This window comes from Lampris incognitus, chromosome 9, assembly GCF_029633865.1.
Source record: "Lampris incognitus isolate fLamInc1 chromosome 9, fLamInc1.hap2, whole genome shotgun sequence".
Lineage (NCBI taxonomy): Eukaryota > Metazoa > Chordata > Actinopteri > Lampriformes > Lampridae > Lampris > Lampris incognitus.
The window spans coordinates 42,508,027-42,533,656 of NC_079219.1; the positions used below are offsets into that span (position 1 = coordinate 42,508,027).

Consider the following 25,630-nt stretch of genomic DNA (forward strand, 5'->3'; position numbering starts at 1 on the left):
TTAGAGAGACCTTCAGAATTGGCTAAAATGGTCAAAATCAGTTTTGTAGTGTTTATATAGCTGTTGTGGAAGATATCATGATGCCTTGTTCCAATAAAAAAACAGTTAAAAAAACTAGATGGTAGTTAAATAATTTTAACTTGAAATGGGTTACGGCAGACCCAAACACAACATAATTAAGACCAGGTCCAGATTTCAAAGGCGATCTTCCTCTGTTGTTACCGTGATGAGCACATCATCCAGGTATACTGCTGTGTGTGGTATTCCGGCCAGTAAGTTCTCAATTGTCCTCTGAAAAATTGCACAGGCTGACGAAACCCTAAAAGGGAGACGTGAGCACTGGAATAACCCCTTGTGAGTGTTAATCATCTCCAGCTCGCATGAGTCTTCTATCAACGCCAACTGTTGGTAGGCATGGGACATGTCTAGTTTGGAGTAGCTTCTGCCTCCTACCAGTTTGGCAAAAAGCTCCTCAATCCGTGGCAAGGGGTATTGCTCCAGTCTTGAAGCTAAGTTTGCTGTCAGCTTGTCTCCGCAAATTCTGACTGTATTGTCTGGCTTCAGTACAGGCACAAAGGGTGCAGCTCAGTCTGAGTTGGTCACAGGTTCAATGACCCCTGTCGCTTGTAGTCGGTCTAACTCCGCTTCAATCTTTGATCGCATGGCAAATGGCACGGGTCTGGCCTTACAATAGTGAGGATTTACAGTCTGATCAATATGGAAATGCACTTCCATCCCTTTTAATGTCCCAAGTTCATCTTTGAAGATATCATGTTTGGAGAGAACATGTTGCAGCCTGTTATCTGCGACCCTGAAAATTGGCTTGAAAAGCTCTTTCCAGTCAAGCCGCAACACACCCATCCAGTCCCGTCTCAGCCGATTCGGACCTCGGCTGCGGACTACCAACACATTCAGCTGTAATGTCTGGCCCTTATAGTGCACATTCACCTTAGTTTTGCCTTGGACATTGACCTTCTCCGGTGGGCCCAGGGACCATGGCCCTGCTGGAGCTGTGGCCAAGGAGGAAACACTGTCGGTGGTCTGACAGGACGTTTAAGCGGGGCAGGCTAAGCTAACTGCTAGCCTATGCAGACTGGCAGTTCCAACAGTCGTCCTGGCTGGCGTTCGTTCTCTGGACAGTGGCATTTTTGGACTGTATTGCACTGAGTGGACTGTGTTGTTAACTGTTTGTGTGTACTTTCTTTGATCTGTTTTTGTATGTCTTTGGTGGTGTCGTTTCTGGAAATTTTGGATGTGTGTTTTTGTCTTTTGTGTTGCACTGCTGTGGGCTGGGGGAAATGGAATTTTGTTTCTTTTGTGTACGCAAGTACATGGAAGAAATGACAATAAATTGTTCCTGATTCCTGTTCCTGATTACTGACACATGAGGCGATACCACGTCATCAGTCAGTGTCAAAATGAGAAGAATTAACGGGGGTCACTGGGATTTTTTTCATATAAAAAAAATTGGGAGTTCTGTCTTTTTTCATAGATTTTCTGTAGACCTAAGCTGAGGTAGTCACAATGACTCAATATCAAAACCATCAGTCTTGATGTTTACAGAATGTTTCATATCCTCTCTGAGATGAAAAGTCTCATTTATCATTATGTTTCCTCCACATTCAACAACTGCAAAGAATTACTTTTTGCTAAACAAAATATAGACATTACTTCATTCAGCACAACCACCTCCCTTAACTAAAACCTCGTTTTGTTTTTTGTTTTTTACTTTTTACTAAGTAGATTGTGCCTCTCTACTTACCTGTTGTGTCCATTCACGTAGCAGCATGTATGGCCAGGTGCACAAACAGACACAGGTTCAAGTTCCATGTCTTGAAGTTTTGTGTCTATTTTATTATTATTATTATTTTATTTTACATTTTTTGTGTTGTGTTTTCTGTGAAACATGTTACAGTCCTTCTAGTTAAAAGTGCTGTGTTAATAAAAAGGACAGATAGGTGGATAAGTAGATAGAACCAAAAGTTGATTTATTTCTTTGTTTAGAAAGGTAGACAGTGTAACAGAAACAGACGTGTTATGCTAATAGCCAGACAAAAAGGTAGCAGTAGTTAAATCACCTGGGAGTAATAGTGGGAGCTCTATTTACTATATTCAGAGGGGATTATGGGTAGTTGACACCCTAGGACAGTGGTTCTAGGATATCAGTTAGGTTCTCTGGTTTTCACCAGTACTGCTGGTTTTTCATTTCTGCCAGGTAGATAATTACATTTACCTGACTTGTTGTTCCAGAACTAAAATGTCCCTGATTAGATGGTTGGAGTAGATGGGACAAAAGAAAACCTGCAGTACTGGAGGTCCCCAAGGACCAGAGTTGAGAAGCACAGCTCCAGGATTTTCCTGTGGGCTGGCTTGCTGGGCTACAAGAGCAACATGTTTGCTAGGCAGGTTTGTGATTTATCCAGAGGGCAGGTCACCTGCAGAGTCACTCTCATCAGAGCTTCTCACTGGACCTTCTGGCAGAAAAACCAGTGACGTATCTACATGAACATCTTCCTCATCGGATTGTACCAAAGGTTTGTCACTGTCCTTGCTGGCCACCTCCTCCCGAAGTCCCACTACAACCTGGATGGCTGTTGGAAGATATTGGCTGGTAGAGTTTGTCGGTGATTCGGGAGATGAGGATTCATGGCCTGGACCTGATGAAGCACAAGAGAAGGTTTAAGGTGACTCACTAACAAACTACATAAACACATCAGAGTAACACAGCTCTCTCAATGGAATTGTTGGAGTAAATACAGTACTTTTCTTTAAAGACACACCTTTTTGGATTTCAGCAATGCCTTTTATGTCAACTATCGCAAAGACAACTGAGGGGCTTATTTACAGAGCATTTATTTGCAAGTGGTAGCTAAAAAGACGATAGTGAAAGAAGAAGAAGTGTGTTCACAGATGAGGTCAACTAAAATTGCTCTACTTATAAGTGCACTGTAAAGCAAGCCCTGTATTTTCTGAGGAGGATTTGTGTCCGGTGGCAGACAAAATGCACAATAAAAAGGGAATGGTCCTAATGCGATTGTGTCATTTTCCCAATGCCATCACACTATACTTACCTGATGCTGCTTTAAGTTTATATCTTCAGTTGTTTAGTTTTTCATCTTTTTAATCAATGAGCCAGACATGTAAATTTAATAGTCAATTTAGAGTGAAAGAGCTCCATTAATTAGGACCTGGACCAAGGAGGGCAAGAAAAGAAGGTGTTTTGTTTTTTTATGTAAAACAGTATCAAGAATGTTAATTATTATACTAGATAGACAGAAGACCAAGTTTAGACATGCTAAACCATTTCTTAATGGCAATTTTAACCTTGACTAGGTTGCATAAAGCTATTCAGCAGATCTTGTATTAGTTTAAGACTATTATTTTTGTGCTGAATGTGGCTCCCTGAGGATTTTGTCCAAGTGGTGGTCTTTGGCAAGAATGGGCCAGTCAATCACAGAATGCCAGCCAGTGGATCACATGACTACATAATCCTTTTGGGAATACATAAAAATTCACTAGACACTTCCCAATACCCATCAAGTTTAGTCTTCCAATCCCAGATTGCTATTAATTTAAAGGCTTACTGTATTTCAGTCAACTCTATTTCAGGTTGAGGAGAGCCTGGAGAGGTAGAGGTATGCACTGCAGAGAACAGGAATGGAAGTCAGTAGGAGCCAGTCAGAATACATATGCATGAATGAGAGGGAGGACAGCAGAATGGTGAGGACGCAATGAGTAGAAGTGATAAAGGCGTATGAGTTTAAATACTCGGGGTCAACTGTCCAAAGTAACGGGGGGTGCAGAAGAGAGGTGAAGAAGAGAGTGCAGGCAGGTTGGAGTGGGTGGAGAAGAGTGTCAGGAGTGATTTGGGACAGAAGGTCACCAGCAAGAGTTAAAGGGAAAGTGCATTTATTGTAAGTTGCTTTGGATAAATGCGTCGGCTAAATGACTGTAATGTAATGTAAAGGGAAGGTTTACAAGATGGTTGTGAGACCAGCTATGTTATATGGTTTGGAGACAGTGGCACTGATGAAAAGACAGGAGGCAGAGCTGGAGGGGGCAGAGTTAAAGATGCTAAGATTTTAATTGGGAGTGATGAAGAAGGACAGGATTAGGAACGAGTATATTAGAGGGACAGCTCAGGCTGGACAGTTTGGAGACAAAGCAAGAGAGGCAAGATTGAGATGGTTTGAACATGTGTGGAGAAGAGATGCTGGGTATATTGAGAGAAGGATGCTGAATATGGAGCTGCTAGGGAAGAGGAAAAGAGGAAGGCCAAAGAGGAGGTTTATGGATGTGGTGAGAGAGGACATGCAGGTGGCTGGTGTGACAGAGGAAGATGCAGAGGACAGGAAGAGATGGAAATGGATGATCCGCTGTGGCGACCCCTAACAGGAACAGCCGAAAGTAGTAGTAGACTCTATTTCAGTCAACACCTCTCCTTTTTCAATAAGCTGATAAAAACGCAATAACTAAGAGGTGCAGACATGCAGTCAAAAGCTGAGGAAAGTTGAAGGACCTAACTAAATTATTTATACTAATAAAAGAAAATTTTAATTAAGTGTTAAAAATAGAATACTTTATGTCAGGAATTGGCAACCTCTATGCTATTTTTTTTACTTTTGCTGTTACGGTGAGGTACATCCAATACAGCACCAGCAGTAACAGCAGATTTAGACCTGAAGTTCTATATTACACATGCGTGTAAGATTAATATGAGCAAGGACGCAGGGCAAAATAAAAACAAGAAACAACAAAATTTGACTCTCTTGATGGGTAAGAAACTCATTGTCACATGTGGGGGATGTGCCTCATCTTAGTTGACTTCATACAGCCTTCACTTCAAATTTACTAGCTAGTTAAGATGACTAAGGCCAGCTTTTGGTGCTGAAAATATTTGAACTTCAATAAACTTGGGACAGTATTGAAATGATTTACATATCTGTTGTTTATTGGTCATGATTTAGAAGGTTGACTAAGGTCTATTTTTGCTGCTGAAAATATTTGGACTTTCATAAACTTGGCTAGTATTGAAATCATTTACATATCTGTTTATTGGTAGAATAGTTTGTACTGGGCAAGTGACGGTTTTCTCCAGACAAGAAGTCACTTGATCAAAGTGATTGTGGAAAAGTGCCTGAAAAAGCTTTATTAAAGGAACGATACACCGATTTTCAACCATATCTGCATTTATTTGTCAAAGAACTTCCATGTCTGTAATGTCCAGCAGACTTTCCACTGTTTGATGTATTGTCAACGCCAGCTGTGGAAAACTTGCTTACTGCCATGCCTGTGACATTTTGCTGATGTACCTGTGTGGTGGAAGAACTACTGAAATGGAGGTATTTGATTTTGATTCTTGATCAATGGGGAGCAGATCCTGTGTCTCATGGAAAAGTATAGCAGCCATATTTAGGCAATACACTGTTTTTTTTAAACTACTTTATTAATCCCCATGGGGCAATTCTTTCTCTGCATTTAACTCATCCTAGCTGTGTAGCTAGGGGCAGTGGGCAGCCCCCGTGTAGCACCCAGGGACCAACTCCAGTTCGTCTTGCCATGCCTTGCTCAGGGGCACAAACAGGAGTACTAACCCTAACATGCATGTCTTTTTGACTGTGCAGGAAACCGGAGCACCTGGAGGAAACCCACTGCAGACATGAGGAGAACATTTAAACTCCAGAGACAGGACGACCTGGGATGACCCCAAGGTTGGACAACCCTGGGGTTCAAACCGAGGACGTTCTTGCTGTGAGGCGACAGCGCTAACCGCTGGGCCACTGCTTGGTCCAGCTGTTATACCTAACATCATTTGGACAGCAAAATGATCGCAGCGTGCCCCCACTGAAAACTCTTTGGATGACTCTGATGACATTTTGGAAGAATCTAATATTTAGCCATTCTTATATGAACCAGAATACAGCGCAGGAAAAAGGCTGCTGCTGTGTTGGCCATACAGACAGCTCCAGCTAGTGCAAGTAGTGAGTAGCCGATGAGAACCTTCAGTGACTGGTGGTGTTTGTGTTCAAACTGCACTATTATACCAAAGGAAACTGAATCCCTGTTTCCATGAGTTTCATTATTAGGTAAATAATGCATAACAATTAACGGGAGCAAGCAATGTGTTTTTTCAAGTTGCACACTACTTTGTTTTTTGAGGGGAGAGAGAGAGAGACAGAGCGAGAGAGAGACAGAGAGAGAGAGAGAGAGAGAGAGAGAGAGAGAGAGAGAGAGAGAGAGAGAGAGAGAGAGAGAGAGAGAGAGAGAGAGAGAGAATTAGAGTGTATTAGAAGCATTACAGTTGTCCCAGTGTGTCTAGACTGTTGGGTCCTTGTGCAATGCTTGTTGGCACATGTAGTAAATGCAGGACATATTCTCTGAACAGAGAAAGACATTTCTCTGTATATCTGAGTTACACCAAAGTGGTTCAAGTTTTAATAAGCGATATAGACCATCAGTACCTTCTGGTTGTGCACATTATGAGCAGTGGAATGTCCCTTTAACGTCAAGCCCTGATCATAGATGTTTAGATAATTAATAAGTTCATTTAAAAATTATCTCTAAAAACTAACATTCCATTTTTGTTGGACTCTAACAATCACATGTTGAATTATAGTTATTTTTCAAGGCATCTGGGTAGTGTAGCAGTCTATTCCATTGCCTACCAACATGGGGATCGCCGATTCGAATCCCTGTGTTACCGTCGGCATGGTCGGGCATCCCTACAGACACAATTGGCCGTGTCTGCGGGTGGGAAGCCGGATGTGGGCATGTGTCCTCGTTGCTGCACTAGCACCTCCTCTGGTCCGTCGGGGCGCCTGTTCGGGGGGGAGGGGGAACTGAGGAGAATAGCATGATCCTCCCATGTGCTACGTCCCACTGGCGAAACTCCTCACTGTCAGGTGAAAAGAAGCGGCTGGTGATTCCACGTGTATCGGCAGAAGCATGTAGTAGCCCGGATCAGCAGAGGGGTTGGAGCAATGATTGAGATGGCTCGGAAGAGTGGGGTAATTGGCCAGGTACGATTGGGGAGAAAAATGGGGGGAAAAAATATATTTTTGACTATTCATCCATTGGAGGTCATTGTGGCACAGTAGTGTTGCAGGTTTAATAATTATAGTTGAAAAAGTAAAACCTAAAAAAAAATTAAGATAGCACCTATAATACTTCTTGCTTGCAGGTGGCGCTAGACAAAGTGCAGCAGCTAGTATTTCTTGTAGATGGCGTCATGTAGGTCAAAAGCTGCAGCTATTACTTTCTTTGCCTGTAGGTGGTGCAAGCTGACATGTCTAAAACTGCAGGTCTAGAACTGCTACATTGCAGTTCTGCAAGTGGATAATATTGGTTACTGCTTTGGTTTTTGTTACCTGCAATTGCACACTTGCTGTAAATTAAAGAAAGGTCATTTACTTCTACAGTGAAAATGTTGCATAGTCAGCATCACTGCTGAATCACTTTTCCTATTTTAGAGCTATCCATCTTTCAAAAGCCCATTCATTTAGTTGCATAGTTTAAAGTCTGCTTTTTACCAACACTGGTGGGGTATCCTGAAACATTGGTGGCCAAAAATGTTAAGAAATATGATGAGACTGACTATTCTTTTCTATACCAGGCACATAACCCAATTAGCAGCTTTTTTTTAGAAATCTGTTTCCTCCCATATCTCTTTATGCAACTTTCTAAGGCAAAAATACTTTTTTTTGGATCCCACCCCCCTTGGCCCAATTGTATCCGGCCAATTACCCCACTCTTCCAAGCCATCCCGGTCGCTGCTCCACCCCCTCTGCTGATCCGGGGAGGGCTGCAGACTACCACATGCCTCCTCCGATACATGTGGCGTTGCCAGCCGCTTCTTTTCACCTGACAATGAGGAGTTTCACCAGGGGAACGTAGCATGTGGGAGGATCACGCTATTCCCCCCAGTTCTCCCTCCCCCTTGAACAGGCGCCCTGACCAACCAGAGGAGGCGCTAATGCAGTGACCAGGACACGTACCCACATCTGGCTTCCCACCCGCAGACACAGTCAATTGAGTCTGTCGGGATGCCCGACCAAGCCGGAGGTAACACTGGGATTCGATCCAGCAATCCCCGTGTTGGTAGGCAACGGAATAGACCACCATGCTACCCGGATGCCCCAAAAAAAAAACTTTATGACCTTGAAAAAGGCCTAATAGTTTTGTGTGGAGTGGCAGTTTTGTGGAGCAGCAATGGCTCGGAGGTATAACAGGTCATCTGGTAACTGGAGGGCTGCTGGTTCGATCCTTGGCTCCTTCATGCAAAAATGTCAAGGTGTCCTTGAGCAAGACACCTATGAGTTTGTGTGTGGGTGGGGAAATGTGAGGCATTCATTGATTGTATAGCACTTTGAGAGGCTGCTGCAGCTAGAAAAGCTCTCTATAACTGCAATCCATTTACCATTTGGAATGTTTCATCACTCTTCATTGTAGGGGAGTGTGGCTTACCTGATGTGATCGATGATGCAGTGCTGACATCATCTCCCATGGAATTCAGAAACTCATCCAGAGCGTTCTGGTCTGAAATATCAGTCACTGTCATCTGATCTAGAGCACACACCTGGCCCCCTGTAGGCTCTACATGTAAATACATGGAGATGGTAGCACACAGAGTTAGCTTTGTAAACACATGCATGCTTTCAAGTGTCTAATTGGTAAGGTGTCTGTTAGCCTAGAAACTGATAAAACAAAGGTTTATCACCACATCACTATAGACCAAACCCAGAGCCATCAAACTCCTTTGAGATCCCTTTCTAACACCCGTTTTCACCAACTTGAATTTCTCAGCTTTGCTTCGTCTATAACTCTTTAAATTGATGTTTCTCATTTTTAGCTTCTTATTGTGGTCTTTTCATAACCTGGTTAAAAGCTCCTCTATAGATGTGATTTAGTTACCTCTGGGCTGTAGGTATCCAGTAGACAGGTATTTTTCCATGTCTTGTTTAAAAGCTTCTTCGTATATCTTCTGGCGCGCCATCAGTTTCTGTTGAGTGACCAGCTCTAGATCTGCCACCTTCTGGGAATGTTCAGAGTCTAGCTCCACTAAAAACAGTAGACAGAAAAATGAGTTCTTATTCTCAAATTCTTCAGAGCCCCATTTTATAATGTTTTCCAGTATACCATTGATAATAGAAATACTCAGGTTGTCACTGGCACTTGAAACACTTTTTGTTGACAAAATAATATCTAAAAACATTTAGAATATGAACAAAATTTGAGTCCGGGGACTTTGTTTTGTCAACTTCTAACCTACAGGCACAAATGTTAAGAGTGCAATCAGTGGATTATAAATTTCATGTAGACTGATATTCAAATAACCCATCTTCAACCAGTAACGCATATTGATATTTTTATGTATGTTTCAATACCACACTAGAATGTATCTAATCAGCTGTTGTTAGTGTGAAAAAGGAAGAAGTTGTCTGGCTGGAGTGTATCTGGGGCTTATACTCATTGTTAAGTGACAACATTATAAACCATTCATGTGCTAAACACCACATACTGGAGTCTACCTGTTCATTCCATTTGTTTAGGTGGCATCAAATTTGTTGCCCCAGCTGTGAGCCACCATATCTAATCCTCCAGAGATTGTTGAAGGGCCTGAGCACTTCACTGACTGAAGGGATCCTGGAAGGCTCCCACATTCAGGATTTTAACTCTGCACTTTTACAGTTGTGGCATATGCACTCTTTAGCATCAGACATTTGTGTTAACAATGGATCAAACAACAAATCATTCTGAGACGCCAAAGGATATACTGTTTGTAAATCAGACAAATATGATCCATCTTGTATTTTCAGCCCTCTGTAATATTGACTTTTCAAATTATAAAATTATAAGGCTTATAAAAAAATGAGCTCCTTTCCATTTAAACAAAATGCAAAAAGGTAAAATGAGTTCTAGCATGTATCTTTCTTAAATTCTACCAAAAACATTAGCTTATACCACTGCAACAATCATATTCAAAATAAAATATGATAAGATAAGATGTCTTTATTTATCCAGAAAGGAAACTTGTTTTGTTCAGGTCAGACAGTGTACAGCAACAACCACACAACATATATGAAACATCAGGCATCGGCTAGAAGTTGGGGTTAAAAACAAAGCAGACAATATCAGGCTGAAAACACTGAGCAAACTCAGAATTTAAGGTTCTACATCGAGTAAATGTTCATTTCTCAAATTTGAATCTATTAGGAATGTAGAGTTAGTTTTTGTTTAAATGCGCTGTCTTGTCAAAAGGAACCCATTTTGTGATAAGCCGTATAATTTTACAATTTGAAAAGTTAGTATTACAGAGGGTTGAAAATACAGGGCAGGTCAGAAAATCACATTTTTACATCCAATGTGTGATCCATATGTCAAAGCATACAAACTATGAGAAGAATTCTACATCACAATTGACAAATATACAGTGGATATAAAAAGTCTACACACCCCTGTTAAAATGGCAGATTTTTGTTATTTAAAAATTATGAAAACAAGCTAAATCATGTTAGAACTTTTTCCACCTTTAATATGAAATTCTTCGTATATCAAGAGAAAAATAAATTGAAACCTTTTGGTGGGAAAAAAATAAGAAAACGTACAATAACCTGTTGGCATAAATGTGCACACCCCTAAACTAATACTTTGTTGAAGCATCTTTTGATTTTATTACAGCACCCAGGCATTTTGGGTAGAGTCCATCAGCTTGACATATTTTGACTTGGCAATATTTTCCCAGTCTTCCTTGCAAAAACGTTCTCAAATCCCGTGCACAGCCCTATTCAGGTCACTCCACAGATTTTCAATTGGATTCAGGTCTGTGCTCAAGCTGAGCCAGGTGTGGACTAGCCATCAGGATGTTGGGGAATTTTCTCAGTGAGCCGGTGTGGGTTCCATTTCTGCTCGGGTACAATATCGACTCAGGGTCCTTCAACTACATATGACGTCACGGATTATGTTGCTAGCTAGTGTTATTTAACGCTTGCTTTATAGTTATTTAGTTGTGTGTTTTTTACAATCCACATTTACATAGAGTTGGTTAGTAAAGGTGCGAGGGCTGAAGGCCCAAGCTGCGTCTAATGTCAATCTACTGTTTCCTGCTGTTCCTAAATTGAACTAGCCCCTACCCAATCATAATGTGTGAAGTAGTGGTGTCATCTGTAGTTGCAGGACCCCGAGCACATCCCGTAGGGCGAGTAGATCAAGTATCGACAACGGACTTTTTTTTCCAACCTCAGAATTATACGTATTCAATGGGTCATCTTAGCTGCAGCAACATGGCTGATGCAATCCATAATAGCAGGTAGCAGTTGCCATCACACCTGAAGGTATCTCGCACTCGGGCAGTGAGTATCTAGAACTCGTTACCTCATTTAAGAGTTTCCAAAAACGCAGCTGCAGACCCTGGGGTGTCAAAAAGGTGAATTTGTCTTTCAGGGAGACACCGGAGACGGGCAGGATAAGCAAATCTACAGTACATGTGGCGACAGGGACATCGCTTTCCCCACAGTACTGAACTCTCGCCGTCTTCGCTGGACCTTCGCAGACAGGTTAGGGTAAAACTACAGTTGGGCGCCACCACAGAGAATATCGTGCTTCTTAAGAGCTGCTCTGAGTGCAGCTTCTCTCTGGGAGTATCTTAGAAACCATACCAGGATACTTCTTGGGAGCTTATTTGGGGCTGGAGTGGGAGTCAAGGCCCGGTGTGCACGTTCATTCTCTAGCGGGGGGAAATCAGTAGGTGGGCCAATTAGCACCAGTAGTGTTATATACAGGCAAAATACAGGTGACATAAGAGGTAATAAAGTGCAATGGTGCAGAAAACATATCAGAGATGCTGAAATAAATGTTAGCAGGTTACTTACATACATGCCTGAGGTAAATGTACATGACAAGAGTGTACCAGTATATGTACAATGTAAAGTACAGTATATACAACGTGGCTGGATGTATTTGACAGTGTTATGCATTCATTTGAATGACAGCCCGCAGAAAGAAACTGCTTTTATATCTGTTGTTTTGGGGTACAGTGCTCTGTAGCGCCTACCAGAGGGGAGGAGTTGGAGCAGGTTGTGACCAGGGTGTGATGGGTCTGCAGTGATGTTGCTGGCCCGTTTCCTGACTCTGGAGGTTTATAAGTCCTGAATGGAGGGCAGGTTGGCACAACTGATTTTCTCTGCAGACTTAACTGTCTGTTGTAGTCTGTCCCTGTCCTGTTTGGTGGTTGATCCACACCAGACAGTGATGGATGTGCAGAGGACGGACTGGGTTATTGCAGTGTAGAACTGAATCAGCAGTTTCTGAGGCAGGTTGAACTTCCTGAGCTGGTGGAGAAAATACATCCTCTGTTGGGCCTTTTTGATGATTGTGTCTATGTTGGATGCCCACCATAGGTCCGGGAGATTGTGGAACCCAGAAATCTGTAGGTTTTCACTGCAGACACTGTGCTTTTGAGTATGGTAAGGGGGGGCAGTGTTGGGGGGCTCCTCCTGAAGTCCATTGTCATCTCCACAGTTTTGAGCATGCTCATCTCCGGGTTGTAATGGCTGTACCAGAGGGCCAGTTGTTCAACCTCCCGTCTACATGTAGACTCGTCACCATCCCGGATAAGGTCAATGATGGTTATGTCGTCTGCAAACTTCAGGAGTTTAACAGACGACTTCTCTGAGATGCAGTCATTTTTGTAGAGGGAGAAGAGTAGAGGAAAGAGCACACATCCCTGGGGGGCGCCAGTGCTTATCGTCTGGGTGCTGGATGTGATTTTCCCCAGCCTCACCTGCTGGCTCTTGTGCCTCAAATGCACATTTAATGTCTGCAGTATAAGCAAAAGAACATTTGGCACAGTAAAAAAAAAAATCAAGAAAATGCAAATTAGGTGTGCTTCCATCAACTAGTTTGGAGTGAAGAAATAAGGGTTGTGAACTGGAAACAAAGCCAGCTGCCTTGGCCATCCACGAGACAAAATGGAGAGAGGTCTTCAGGAATTTTTCTTCCATTGGGAAAGTTGTGGTTGTTCTTTCATGTCAGCTATTACTGGCCATGTTTCATGCTGTCTGAAGACGAAGACAAAGAAGTGTGCATTATGGGAATATCTGGGAAGCAGCCGACAACAGAAACAGCTGATCGGTCATGTGAGTTAAATGTTCGCTATGTCAGAACTTATTTGGCAAAGGTGTTCCCATCTCCCATTTAGCACATTAACTCTTTCGAAAAAGGCAAAAACCAACTCAAGCGAGCGTAAAAACTTTTTTGCAAAATTGGGTAAGTTTTTTTGAATTTTGCCATTTTCATAAACCTTTTCTAATACGATACTTCAAAATGCACATAAAATGTTATGGAAACACGGCTATTATTTAGCTCAAATGCATATCCGAGACTTTGTCTTTTCACAAATGTAGCTGCCAATTCTTTCCAAATCACATTTACTCCAGCTGTATCATCGCAACTATGAATGGCTGAGGCCACATACAGCCTGATAACCCATCGTTCAATTTTACCGCCAGTCGAGTGTTGTCTTCTACGGCTACAATGTAGTCCGGTTTAACTGAATGGTTTTTCCCTTGCAAAAGGTAACGTTTTTTTGGGGGGGGGGGGGTTTGTAATCTGTACTACACATACACAGCACACATCTACATGGGTAACTGGAGTCTTTCTTGGTGACTTTTCAGCCATGCTATCTTACATTAATGGTAACCACAGGCTTCTTGTCAGTTGAAATTTTCAGACATTATTCTCAAGAGCACCATGAACCCAGCCACTGAGGATGCACAAGCCAGTGCATCCTTAGTGCCGGTCCCAAGCCTGGACAAATGGGGAGGGTTGCGTCAGGAAGGGCATCCGGCGTAAAATCTTTGCCAAATCAAATATGCGGATCATAAATAAGACTTACATACCGGATCGGTCGAGGCCTGGGTTACCAACGACCGCCACCGATACTGTTAACCAGCAGGGTGTCGGTGGAAACTATGCTACTGTTGGGCGAAGGAGAAGGAGAGGGGGAAAGCATGTCCAGAGGCAGCTAGAGAGGAGGAAGGGTAGGCATGTGGAGGTGAGAGTTGGAACTTTGAATGTTGGCACTATGACTGGTAAAGGGAGAGAGCTGGCTGACATGATGGAAAGAAGAAAGGTAGGCATACTGTGTGTGCAAGAGACCAGGTGGAAGGGGAGTAAGGCCAGGAGTATCGGAGGTGGGTTCAAAACTCTTCTACCATGGTGTGAATGGGAGGAGTAATGGGGTAGGGGTAATTCTGAAGGAAGAGTATGTCAAGAGCGTGCTGGAGGTGAAGAGAGTGTCAGACAGAGTGATGAGTATGAAGCTGGAAATTGAAGGTTTATTGCTGAATGTTATCAGTGCATATGCCCCGCAAGTTAGGTGTGAGATGGAGGAGAAAGAAGAATTCTGGAGTGAGTTGGACGACATGGTGGAGAGGGTACCCAAGGAGGAGAGAGTGGTGATTGGAGCGGACTTCAATGGACATGTTGGTGAAGGGAACAGAGGTGATGAGGAGGTGATGGGAAGGTATGGAGTCAAGAAGAGAAATGTGGAAGGACAGATGGTGGTTGATTTTGCGAAAAGGATGGAAATGGCTGTGGTGAATACATATTTCAAGAAGAGGGAGGAACACAGGGTGACGTACAAGAGTGGAGGAAAGTGCACACAGGTGGACTATATCTTATGTAGAAGGCGCCATCTAAAAGGGATTGGAGACTGCAAGGTGGTGACAGGGGAGAACGTAGCTAGGCAGCATCGGATGGTGGTCTGTAGGATGACTTTGGAGACCAAGAAGAGGAAGCGAGTGAAGACACAGCCGAAGATCAAATGGTGGAAGTTGAAGAAGGAAGACTGTTGTGTGGAGTTCAGGCAGGAGTTAAGACAGGCACTGGGTGGTAGTGAAGAGTTGCCAGATGGCTGGAAAACCACTGCAGAAATAGTGAGGGAGACAGCTAGGAAAGTACTTGGTGTGTCATCAGGACAGAGGAAGGAAGACAAGGAGACTTGGTGGTGGAATGAGGAAGTACAGCAAATTATACAGAGGAAAAGGTTGGCAAAGAAGAAGTGGGATAGTAAGAGAGATGAAGAAAGTAGACAGGAGTACAAGGAGATGCAGCGTAAAGCAAAGAGAGAGGTGGCAAAGGCAAAGGAAAAGGCGTATGGTGAGTTGTATGACAGATTAGACACTAAGGAAGGAGAAAAGGACTTGTACCGATTGGCTAGACAGAGGGACCAAGCTGCAAAGGATGTGCAGCAAGTTAGGGCGATCAAGGATAGAGATGGAAATGTGCTGACAAGCGAGGAGAGTGTGCTAAGAAGGTGGAAGGAATACTTTGAGGGGCTGATGAATGAAGAAAATGAGAGAGAGAGAAGGTTGGATGATGTAGGGATAGTGAATCAGGAAGTTCAGCGGATTAGCAAGGAGGACGTGAGGGCAGCTATGAAGAGGATGAAGAGTGGAAAGGCAGTTTGGTCCTGATGACATACCTGTGGAGGCATGGAGATGTTTAAGAGAGATGGCAGTGGAGTTTTTAACTAGATTGTTTAACACAATCCTGGAAAGTGAGAGGATGCCTGAGGAGTGGAGAAGAAGCATACTGGTACCGATTTTCAAGAACAAGGGCGATGTGCAGAACTGTAACAACTACAGAGGTATAAAGTTGATCAGCCACAGCATGAAGATTTGGGAAAGAATAATAGAAGCTAGGTTAAGAGGAGAGGTGACGATCAGCAAGCAGCAGTATGGTTTCATGCCACGAAAGAGCACCACAGATGCGATGTTTGCTTTGAGAATGTTGATTGAGAAGTATAGAGAAGGCCAGAAAGAGTTGCATTGTGTCTTTTTAGATTTAGAGAAAGCTTATGACAGTGCCAAGAGAGGAGGTGTGGTATTGTATGAGGAAGTCAGGAGTTGCAGAGAAGTATGTAGGAGTGGTGCAGGATACGTATGAGGGAAGTGTGACAATGGTGAGGTGTGCGGTTGGAATGACAGATGGGTTCAAGGTGGAGGTGGGATTACATCAAGGATCGGCTCTGAGCCCTTTCTTGTTTGCAATGGTGATGGACAGGTTGACGGACAAGATCAGGCAGGAGTCTCCATGGATGATGATGTTCGCGGATGACATTGTGATCTGTAGCGAGAGTAGGGTGCAGGTTGAGGAGAGCCTGGAGAGGTGGAGGTATGCACTGGAGAGAAGAGGAATGAAAGTCAGTAGGAGCAAGACGGAATACCTATGCGTGAATGAGAGAGAGGACAGTGGAATGGTCAGGATGCAAGGAGTGGAGGTGACAAAGGCATTTGAGTTTAAATCCTGGGGTCAACTGTCCAAAGTAATGGGGAGTGCAGTAGAGAGGTGAAAAAGAGAGTGCAGGCAGGTTGAAGTGGGTGGAGAAGAGTGTCAGGAGTGATTTGCGACAGAAGGGTATCAGCAAGAGTTAAAGGGAAAGTTTACAAGATGGTTGTGAGACCAGCATTGTTATATGGTTTGGAGACAGTGGCACTGACGAAAAGACAGGAGGCGGAGCTGGAGGTGGCAGAGTTGAAGATGCTAAGATTTTCACTGGGAGTAACGAAGAAGGCCAGGATTAGGAACGATTATATTAGAGGGACCGCTCAGGTTGGACGGTTTGGAGACAAAGCAAGAGAGGCAAGATTGAGATGGCTTGGACATGTGTGGAGGAGAGATGCTGAGTATATTGGGAGAAGGATGCTGAATATGGAGCTGCCAGGGAAGAGGAGAAGAGGAAGGCCAAAGAGGAGGTTTATGGATGTGGTGAGGGAAGACATGCAGGTGGCTGGTGTGACAGAGGAAGACGCAGAAGACAGGAAGAAATGGAAACGGATGATCCGCTGTGGCGACCCCTAACGGGAGCAGCCGAAAGTAGTAGTAGATTCTCAAGAGCACCATGGCACTTTCCTGTTTGACTTATTGGCCCTGCTTTGAGGTCCACCTTTATGAGGCATTGGATTGGTTTCGAAATTTCAAACTCAGTTGACTATCTAATCTTTCCCAACCACATTTAAGTCAAATTCCCTCATGATCGTCCCCAGGTTTATAATATATGTCTGGGCCTGCCAGCTCAACAATGGTTAAATGGCACCGTATAGTCATTTATAGTATGAAATTGAAAAGTTGGACTCTAATTACAGCTCTGAAATGGTTTCCTCTCTGCAAAGATTTCTATGCATTTGTCACCAATTTTTTATTGCACATTCATTTTTTAAAGCTTTTCTTAGCCAGCAGCTATTTCTATTGTGCTTTACTGTACTGTACTGTACTGTTACTGCACTTGGCAAATAAACTTTAAATTGATCTGACCCTTCTCTTACAGTATTGTAATTGCATTTACTGTACATACAATATTAACATACTTTTATACAGTAAATTGTATTGCATGTTCAATCACTTTTTAAATGGCCGGCATAATACTAATTGTCATCCTTATTATGGTTGTTCCCCAGTCTGAATTATTTTTACCAGGTAGAACAAACAGATTAATTTATGCATGCTCAGTAATCCAGGTAAGGATATCACAGACAGTTTGAATCAGCTCATCTGGACAGAACATTTATTGAAAGAAATACGAGTGATGAAAGGTTTCTCTCAATGAACCAGATGACCTGATTCAACTGTCTGTGAACACTGACACAGGGGTAAGTGCAGTCGTATTGGAAATAACTGCAGCAGGAAAAAAGACTGATGTGTGATGCCAGTGTGGCGATGCTTCTGTTGGATAGACAATCAACACAATTTTAAAACAATGTGGAGGTGTCTTGATGCATGCTCAATAATCCAGGCAAGAAAACCACAGAAATTTGAATCAGTTCATCTGAACACAACGTTTACTGACCCAAACATTTCACTATTCATCTAAAGTTACCTCTTCAGTCATGTGGAGTTGTGTATGATGAAGCTGACACTGCTTGTGTGTGATCTGGTCCACGGCTCACTGTTTAATAAGAGTGTCGACTTAAGTCGACTTTAACGTAGTTGCCCGTGGTGCAGGAGACCTGTGTTCACATCCTGGCTGTGACGGTTCCCGGACTGCCTCTCAAATTCACTACATTGGTGTCAGAAGTGGGATGGTGAGACTGTGAGGCCATCGGAAGCATGTGCACCCAGAGGCGTGAGGAAGCTGGTATGCTGAAGCGCGGAGACACACTTCCTGAAGGAGGGGGGTAGTGTAACGACCACGGATGAATGGACTTGCTAGCCCTTGACTAACGGGTAGGACCTTTTAGTCGACTGATTAACGTAGTTACCCATGGTGCGGGAGACCTGGGTTTGCGTCCCAGCTGTGGAGGTTCCTGGCTGCCCCCCAAATTCGCTATATTGTTCAGCTGACAGCACACGAGGCACACAACATCTTGGTTGCAGTACAACAAATTCAGTTTCAGCAGGTTCATTTCTTTGTGGCTCCTACATCCAACTATGTTGTTGTGATGTCTTATTATCACCAAAATCGCCACATCGTCATCACATTTCAAATGGATGAAATAATGCAAAATCTTAGACTGCAAATTTAAGAAAAGTGACAAATGATCAGATCTATCGTTTTTACTATTCAAATCTTGTATTGAGGAGCTGGTGCTGGTTAGCTGCCATTTGACAAAACTTCAGTAAAAATACATGAAAGCAAAAATACATTTGTTAGATGCACACATCTAATAAATAAAATGTGTTTGATAAAAAGATGCATGGACTTTCTTAGCATAGCAGAAACTAAGGAAATCCTCATCAGACACAGCAGTCACTGTGTCAACTTGTGTTGTGTGCACTGAGATGTTGGGCAGCTTACCTTTCAGCACCTCCAGCTCTTTCCTGTAAACACAGACAGCAACAAAGAAACGGAGTAACTATCATGTTACATAGTCTCATAGACAATGCAAACAATGATGTAATATGGGATGTTAAAAACACCAATGGAAGGCTACTGGTTTCATCACAGTGTCATCACAGTATCATGTCAGTGGCATGAACCTTAATTGATAACATGTCTGTGAATGTTCTCATTCATCCAGGTCATGGTTATCCAAAGGAGTTGAATCAAGTGCAACTGGACTTGGTATATATCCGTGAAGACGTTTCGGCTCTCATCCAAGAGGCTTCCTCAGTTCGTGCCTTTCTAACTAGACGAAGCTAGTCTGACTGGCTGGTGATGAGACTCAGAATTTAATTTTTGCTTAATTGATAACATTTTTACATTATGACTGGGCTGTTAACTCATTTGTCCGGTTTCCAATGTCCATCCGTCCATCCATCCATCCATCCATCCATCCATCCATCCATCCATCCATCTTTCCATTATCCAAAGCACTTAGCCTGCTCTCAGGGTCGCTGGGATGCTGGAATCTATCCCAGCAGTCATTGGGCGGCAGGAGGGGAGACCACCTGGACAAGCCGCCAGGCCATCACGGGGCTTATTGAAGAATAACCACTACCAATGACTTAAGAATAGATGCCAGAAACTTAAGAGATGTTATAGGTCACTGAGTTAATCATACAAACAATAGGCGCACTGGCAGATCCTATTCATGTACCCAACCACACAGACTAGGTGTAGCTTCCCCTGGGTATAATCTATGGTACAAAATTCTGTCAATGGCATTGTCCTGTTCTAACAGTTTCAGACAATCTATCACCTTTTTCTTGTGACCACTGCCTGGATCTTGTTTCAGGGGCTCAGAAATATTAATGTTGCTAAGTAACATCATAACTTTCTCAGGATAGTCTGTCTGGTTTAATACAACAGTGCCTTTGTCTGCTGGAAGGATGATGATGTTATTGTCCTTACTAAGAGCTGTGAGAGCAGAGCATGAGAGGGGAACTTAAACACCAAGGCAACCCACTTTTCATCTACAAGGATTACAGTCCTGAGATTTTGGAGATGCGACCTGAATACCAAGAGGTAATGAGGGACCTCTACAGCCTCGGTCTGAAGCCTGTCATCCTGCCAGACTGTTTTATCGTGTCTGGGGATGGAGGTAAGAGACATTATCCTGCTAGGCTGTTTTATTGTGTCTGGGGACGGAGGTAAGAGACATTATCCTGCCAGGCTGTTTTATCGTGTCTGGGGACGGAGGTAAGAGACGGTTATCGTCTGTTTGGGAGGCCCAGGAGTTTTTGTCAAAACACTGGCGCCGCATGGCTGACGCAACAGGGGAGGGTGAGTGACAATTCTGGGCCAAAAAGCCCGTGACCAACACTGCATGTTTGTGAGCTACACGACTGTTTGTACTAACAACTGACTGACGGCAAAGCTGGCAATTTTTTTCCTGCCTAGCTCGTCTTCATTCAACTCAAGTGTTCATAATTACACAGAGAGGGGGTTTGCACTAAAACCTGGGTCAGACAAAACTGCAGGGTGATTGCTTCTAATCTGTCTTTGTGGCTATGTGCTAACCTGGTTTAGCAATGGACTGACGGCAAAGCTGGCAAATCAGTTTTTTTTTCCTGCTTTACCTCATCTTTGTTTAGTTCAAATGTTCATAACCTCCCTGGTTGGGTGTTCACTGTTTACTGTAAAATCTGGATCACGTCTGTTCTCAGGTGCTCCGCTAAGCTATAGGATGTCGACTGCTGTTTATGGGGCTATGTGCTGATTTTGACTACAATGAATAGTCGAGAGTTAGACACTCCATATTCTTGACTCATTTACTTATTTGTGCATGTGCGTGTGGGCAAGGCCACTTATTCTACTCTAAGCAAATCCCCATATTAAGTGTGTTCGGTCTTTTTACCATTGAACTATGGGTCACTATAATTGTACTTGTGTTGCCTTTAAGGCATAATGATGGGTGGACTTCTTTTTTGACAAGGCCTTTATTTTGCTAAGTGTTAGTCATCACGTCCTCTCAGTCATGTTGAGGAAGCCGGCTGAATTTGCTTAATATGTGCATTCGTTTAGTTACAAACCCAAGGAAATACGAGACAACCCACACTGTTAACGCCCCAGAGGCAATGTCGTGAGTAAATAATTTCATTGTTCTACTTATAAGCTAATGTTAACAAAGTTAATTACATGAAAAAGCATTTGATTTGTTTGTAATTCAAAGGGTTTTATTTACACGTATTTACATTTGAAAAAAAAAAGCATGCTACCAACAAAATGGTGATTGTTTGTATTGTTTTTGTTTCAGTTTTCACTCTGTCTGCGTAAGATGGTGTAAAGAGCCACAGTAAACAGCGAGTAAAGCTTACAAGGACTCAAGTCATCATTTTGCAAGAAAGAGTTTAGGTAGTTGGATAGCTGCCGCTTCTACGCTGTAGTGAAGACAACATAGTACTTATATGCGGGATATGGGATACTGGATATTTCCTATAAGGAAGAATGGGTAAGAGAGGCACTAGTGTGCAAGAAGTGTGGGGTTTTTGCACCAAGATGTGTGTAATGGAACGGTTTCCTTTATTTTTAGAGTCCCCCTGCCACTAGGGGCATAGTTCCATTATCTTGAGTCTTTTGCCTTCTAGTGGCATAGATAAGTACCGCAGTTTCAGCTACTTCCTTTTCCTGTGACAAGAAAACGGTGTGTCGACACAGCAATATTCATGCTCCATCAGTAGCCATCACCTAGTTTCTACCCATTTGAGTGGCAATATCTGTAAGTAAAGCTATTATCCATCATTGCTAGAATCTTTATTTTGAAGTATTTTTTACATATTTGCTACAGTTTGTATAATTTTGGTAACATGTATGACAGCACATTTTAATGATGGCATTCCAGGCTATACTTTTGATGCTAGCGCAAATACAGTGTTCAATGCTATACCTGATTAGTTACAACTTACATTTTATTCCTGCAAAGAAAATGTTAGTTTTATACTTACCTTTGTTTCCTGAAAAATAGAGGATTAGTTATCCTAACTCTAACTCTAGATTGAGTAAGCTATTTTGTATTGTATACTGATGTATGCTTTTCTGTATGTTTATTTTCAGTTTCAAAATTCCTTGTTATTAAATCCTGTCCATATACAACCCTGGTCTGTTCCTTGGAGGATATGATGCAAGGGATAGTTTAGCTGGCTGTAAAACCTAATATAGGACAGGAGTCACATTGGGTGTAGCACTGCAGTGAAAAGATAGCACTCTGTGAGGGACATCAACTAGCTGTCGGACTCAGCCAGAGGTCAGTAACTGACAAAACCTACTCAAGTCAATCACTCATCGACATAAGGGAACGTTTAGGGGCTAAAGGTCAACACAGCGAGGAGAATAAGTCACTCTCCTCTCACTCCTTAAAGTCCTCAAAATCTTCAAGAAAGCTGAGTGTTAGATCGTCTGCATAAACTAGAGCCAGTACGGCAGCAGCACTAGCACTGGGTGAAGCACAGGCTGCTAAAGCCAGAGCAGCCTACGCTGACCAAGAAATAAACATTAAATTAGAGAAAGCTCACATAGAAGCTAATGCAAATGTTGAAAAGGTCCGCTTAGATGCAACTCTTGATGCACTTCAAGCCAAGAAAGAAGCTGATGCTTTCATAGCAAAAGCAGAGGTAATGCAGTCTGCTGCTGCTCAGCTTATTGCAGAGCGAAGTGAAGAGTTAGAGTTCTTGCCCATCCAAGTAACCCCAGAGCAGAAAGTGAGTGAGTACATAAATAAACACTCAAGCAACTACACTGAGCTCACGCAAATACAGAAAGACATGTCCACTCAGCATGATGACGTCACCCCTCGGCAAAAACAAGTGAAACCTTCACCAGAGTTCACATCTTACTTCACGCAAGATCCAAATCAATGTGTAGCCCTGGTTAAATATATCAGGCTGTAAAAATGCAGAGAATAAATAATGTCATATTATTGGGAAAATAAATTCATTTAAGAAAGAAGGTTAAAATTATATAAATAGTTTTAAAAAGTCATTTCATAGAGTTTCATAACATTGAATAGTAATGTGTGTTTTACTATTTACAAGGTTTATCCTCATACGTCATAAATTCATATTTGAGCATAGTTTATTTGAATTACACATGGTCCAGCACGTGTTGTTAAGTTTAACAACCTGACCTGATTTAATCCAAATGTCATTCATTCTTTTCCGTTAATGTAATTCGTGTATCCTAAATTTGTAACCAATCTGATAAGAGTATTCAGAGGAAAAGGGGTGGGGCTTGCGGCCCCAATACTTGGTTTCGTGGGTGACAGTGGCAGACAGCAGCTGGCCATGATAGAGTGAATCTGTCATTTTTTACATTGATCGTGAACTTTGTATGCAGACCGTCTGGGGATTGACGACCAGTTAATTTCATCGTGCGTTTGTGTATATTGTTTCTACTAAAGGTAACTATGCAGTTTATATCCTGTATTATTTGCTATGACTACTCGTTATAGTTAAGAAATGTATGTTTTAGCTAATCGCTAACCGCGATTAGCCTAGCATAGCAACGTTAGCTGTGTGTGTTGCTTTTGTAGGTTGGCTGCCTGAGACCAGTTGTTACTAGCTCAAACCGGGATAGTATCGGGACTTGATAGCTTAGCTATCTATTTTATTCAAAAGGAGTCGGACAAGGTGAACGGTGAGCAGGGAAGACCTCCGTGGACAACACTGAAACGTTCTCCCGGCTGCCGTGCTACCTTGGACTGCCCTGCTGTTTCCTCGACATGCCACTTGTTCTCTCTCATCCTCTGGTGCTCGCTGTGCGAGCAGTTACCCTGATTCCCACCATCGTTGCCCCTCTCCCCCTCTCCCCTGGCACAGGGACTCGTGAGTACCACCCTCCATTCCTGCATGTGCATTTTGTTTATACTTGGCAGTGACCAAGCGACGTGGCCATAACAGTTTGTAGGCCCCACCGCTCCCAAGCTACATTTCAGGCCTGCAACGTACCTGTGACAGTCTGGGTAAAAGTTGGACTGTGTCGTTGCATCGTGTGAGTGTGTGTGCACGAGTGTGTGGGCCCACTTTATTATTTTGTGTTGTTGAAAGTTGGTAACAGAGTCTAATTGGAGACTCCGCTTTATTATTTTTCTAGGTTTTGAACCTACATGGCTTAAAGCCATACATTGTGTTTACATACAAATCCTACTATTCAATTCAATTCAATTTTATTGTCATTAAAAACAATGTGCAGGCACATGTTAAAAATGAAATGAGGGCTGTGGCTTCACCAAACAGTGTAAGACAGACACAGACAAACACAGCAAACACAGTATAAGATATACACACATGAAGACCAAAAGCTAAAAATAAGTTAAAAGAGAGCTGGAGTACAAAATATTTAAAAATATCTACAGACATTCAGTGGGTAGCCAGATTCAGGTGGGCAACAGCTTGTGGAAAGAAGCTGTTTTTGAGCCTGGTAGTGCGGGCTCTGAGGCTCCTGTAGCGCCTCCCAGAGCGCAGGGGGGAGAACAGTCCAAGGTTGGGGTGGGTGGGATCTCTGCTGATGCTCAAACCCCTTCGAAGGCGGCATTTGTGATGAATGTCTTTTATGGCTGGGAGCTGGGTACCGGTGATATGCTGGGCCGCCTTGATGATCCGCTGCAGAGCTTTCTGGTCTACTGAGGTGCAGTTGCCATACCACACTGAGATGCAGATGGTCAGGATGCTCTCTATGGTGCAGTGGTAGAAGTTGGTGAGAATTTTGGGGGGTAGACAGGTGCTCCTCAGCCTCCTCAGGAAATGCAGGCGTTGTTGGGCCTTTTTCACAAGGGCCTGGGTGTTTAATGCCCACGAAAGGTCCTCGCTGATGTGGACTCCAAGGAATTTAAAGCTGGAAACACGCTCCACTTCCACCCCATTGATGTGTATGAGGGAGTGGCTGCAGCTTCTAGACCTCCCGAAGTCCACAATCAGCTCCTTTGTCTTCTGCACATTAAGGACAAGATTGTTGGTAGTACACCATGATGTGAGGTGCTCAATCTCGTCTCTGTAGGCCATCTCGTCATTATTGGTGATACGGCCAATGACTGTGGTGTCATCTGCAAACTTAACTATAACATTTGAGGGGTGAGTTGGCAGGCAGTCGTAGGTGAAGAGGGAGAAAAGGAGGGGGCTCAGAACACAGCCTTGAGGGGCACCTGTGCTGAGGGTCAGGGTGGAGGAGGAGTGGTCACTTAACCTAACAGACTGAGGTCTGTTGGTCAGGAAGTCCAGTATCCAGTTACAGAGGGAGGGGTTGAGGCCAAGGGAGAGGAGGTTGGTGGTTAGTTTGGCGGGGATGATAGTGTTGCAGGCAGAGCTGTAATCTATAAACAGAATCCGGATGTATGTGTTGTTAAATTCAAGGTGGGTCAGAGCAATGTGTAGGGCAGTGGCAATGGCATCCTCAGTAGACCTTTTGGGACGGTAGGCGAACTGATGTGGGTCGAATGTGGGGGGGGGGTAATGTTTTTGATGAGCCAGAACCAGTCTTTCAAAGCACTTCATGGCAATGGGGGTGAGTGCTGTGGATCGGTAGTCATTCAGACATGTGGATGTTGGTTTCTTGGGAGACAGAAATGATAGAGGTGGTCTTAAAGCATGCCGGGACTTTAGATTGGGACAGTTAGAGGTTAAATACAGGTGTGAAGACCTCAGCCAGCTGGTCGGCACATTCCCGGTAGACCCAACCCGGTATGCCATCTGGTCCGGCAACCTTCCGTGTGTTCACTCTGCGCAGTGATTCTCTGACCTCTGCGACTGATAGAGTGAGCAC

General features: G+C 43.2%; 1 protein-coding gene across 1 annotated transcript in view; it reads right to left on the minus strand.

Annotated features, from left to right (window-relative positions):
* Positions 1-1,977: 1,977 nt before the first annotated feature.
* Positions 1,978-25,630, minus strand: part of LOC130117607 (dysbindin-A-like) — a 63,845-nt gene continuing 40,192 nt past the window's right edge. The window contains exons 7-10 of the mRNA XM_056285724.1: positions 18,794-18,816; positions 8,911-9,057; positions 8,464-8,592; positions 1,978-2,657 (exon numbers count right to left, since the gene is read on the minus strand). Coding sequence (XP_056141699.1) covers positions 2,416-2,657; positions 8,464-8,592; positions 8,911-9,057; positions 18,794-18,816 — 541 coding nt within the window. The 3' untranslated portion in view covers positions 1,978-2,415. The remainder of the gene's footprint in view (positions 2,658-8,463; positions 8,593-8,910; positions 9,058-18,793; positions 18,817-25,630) is intronic.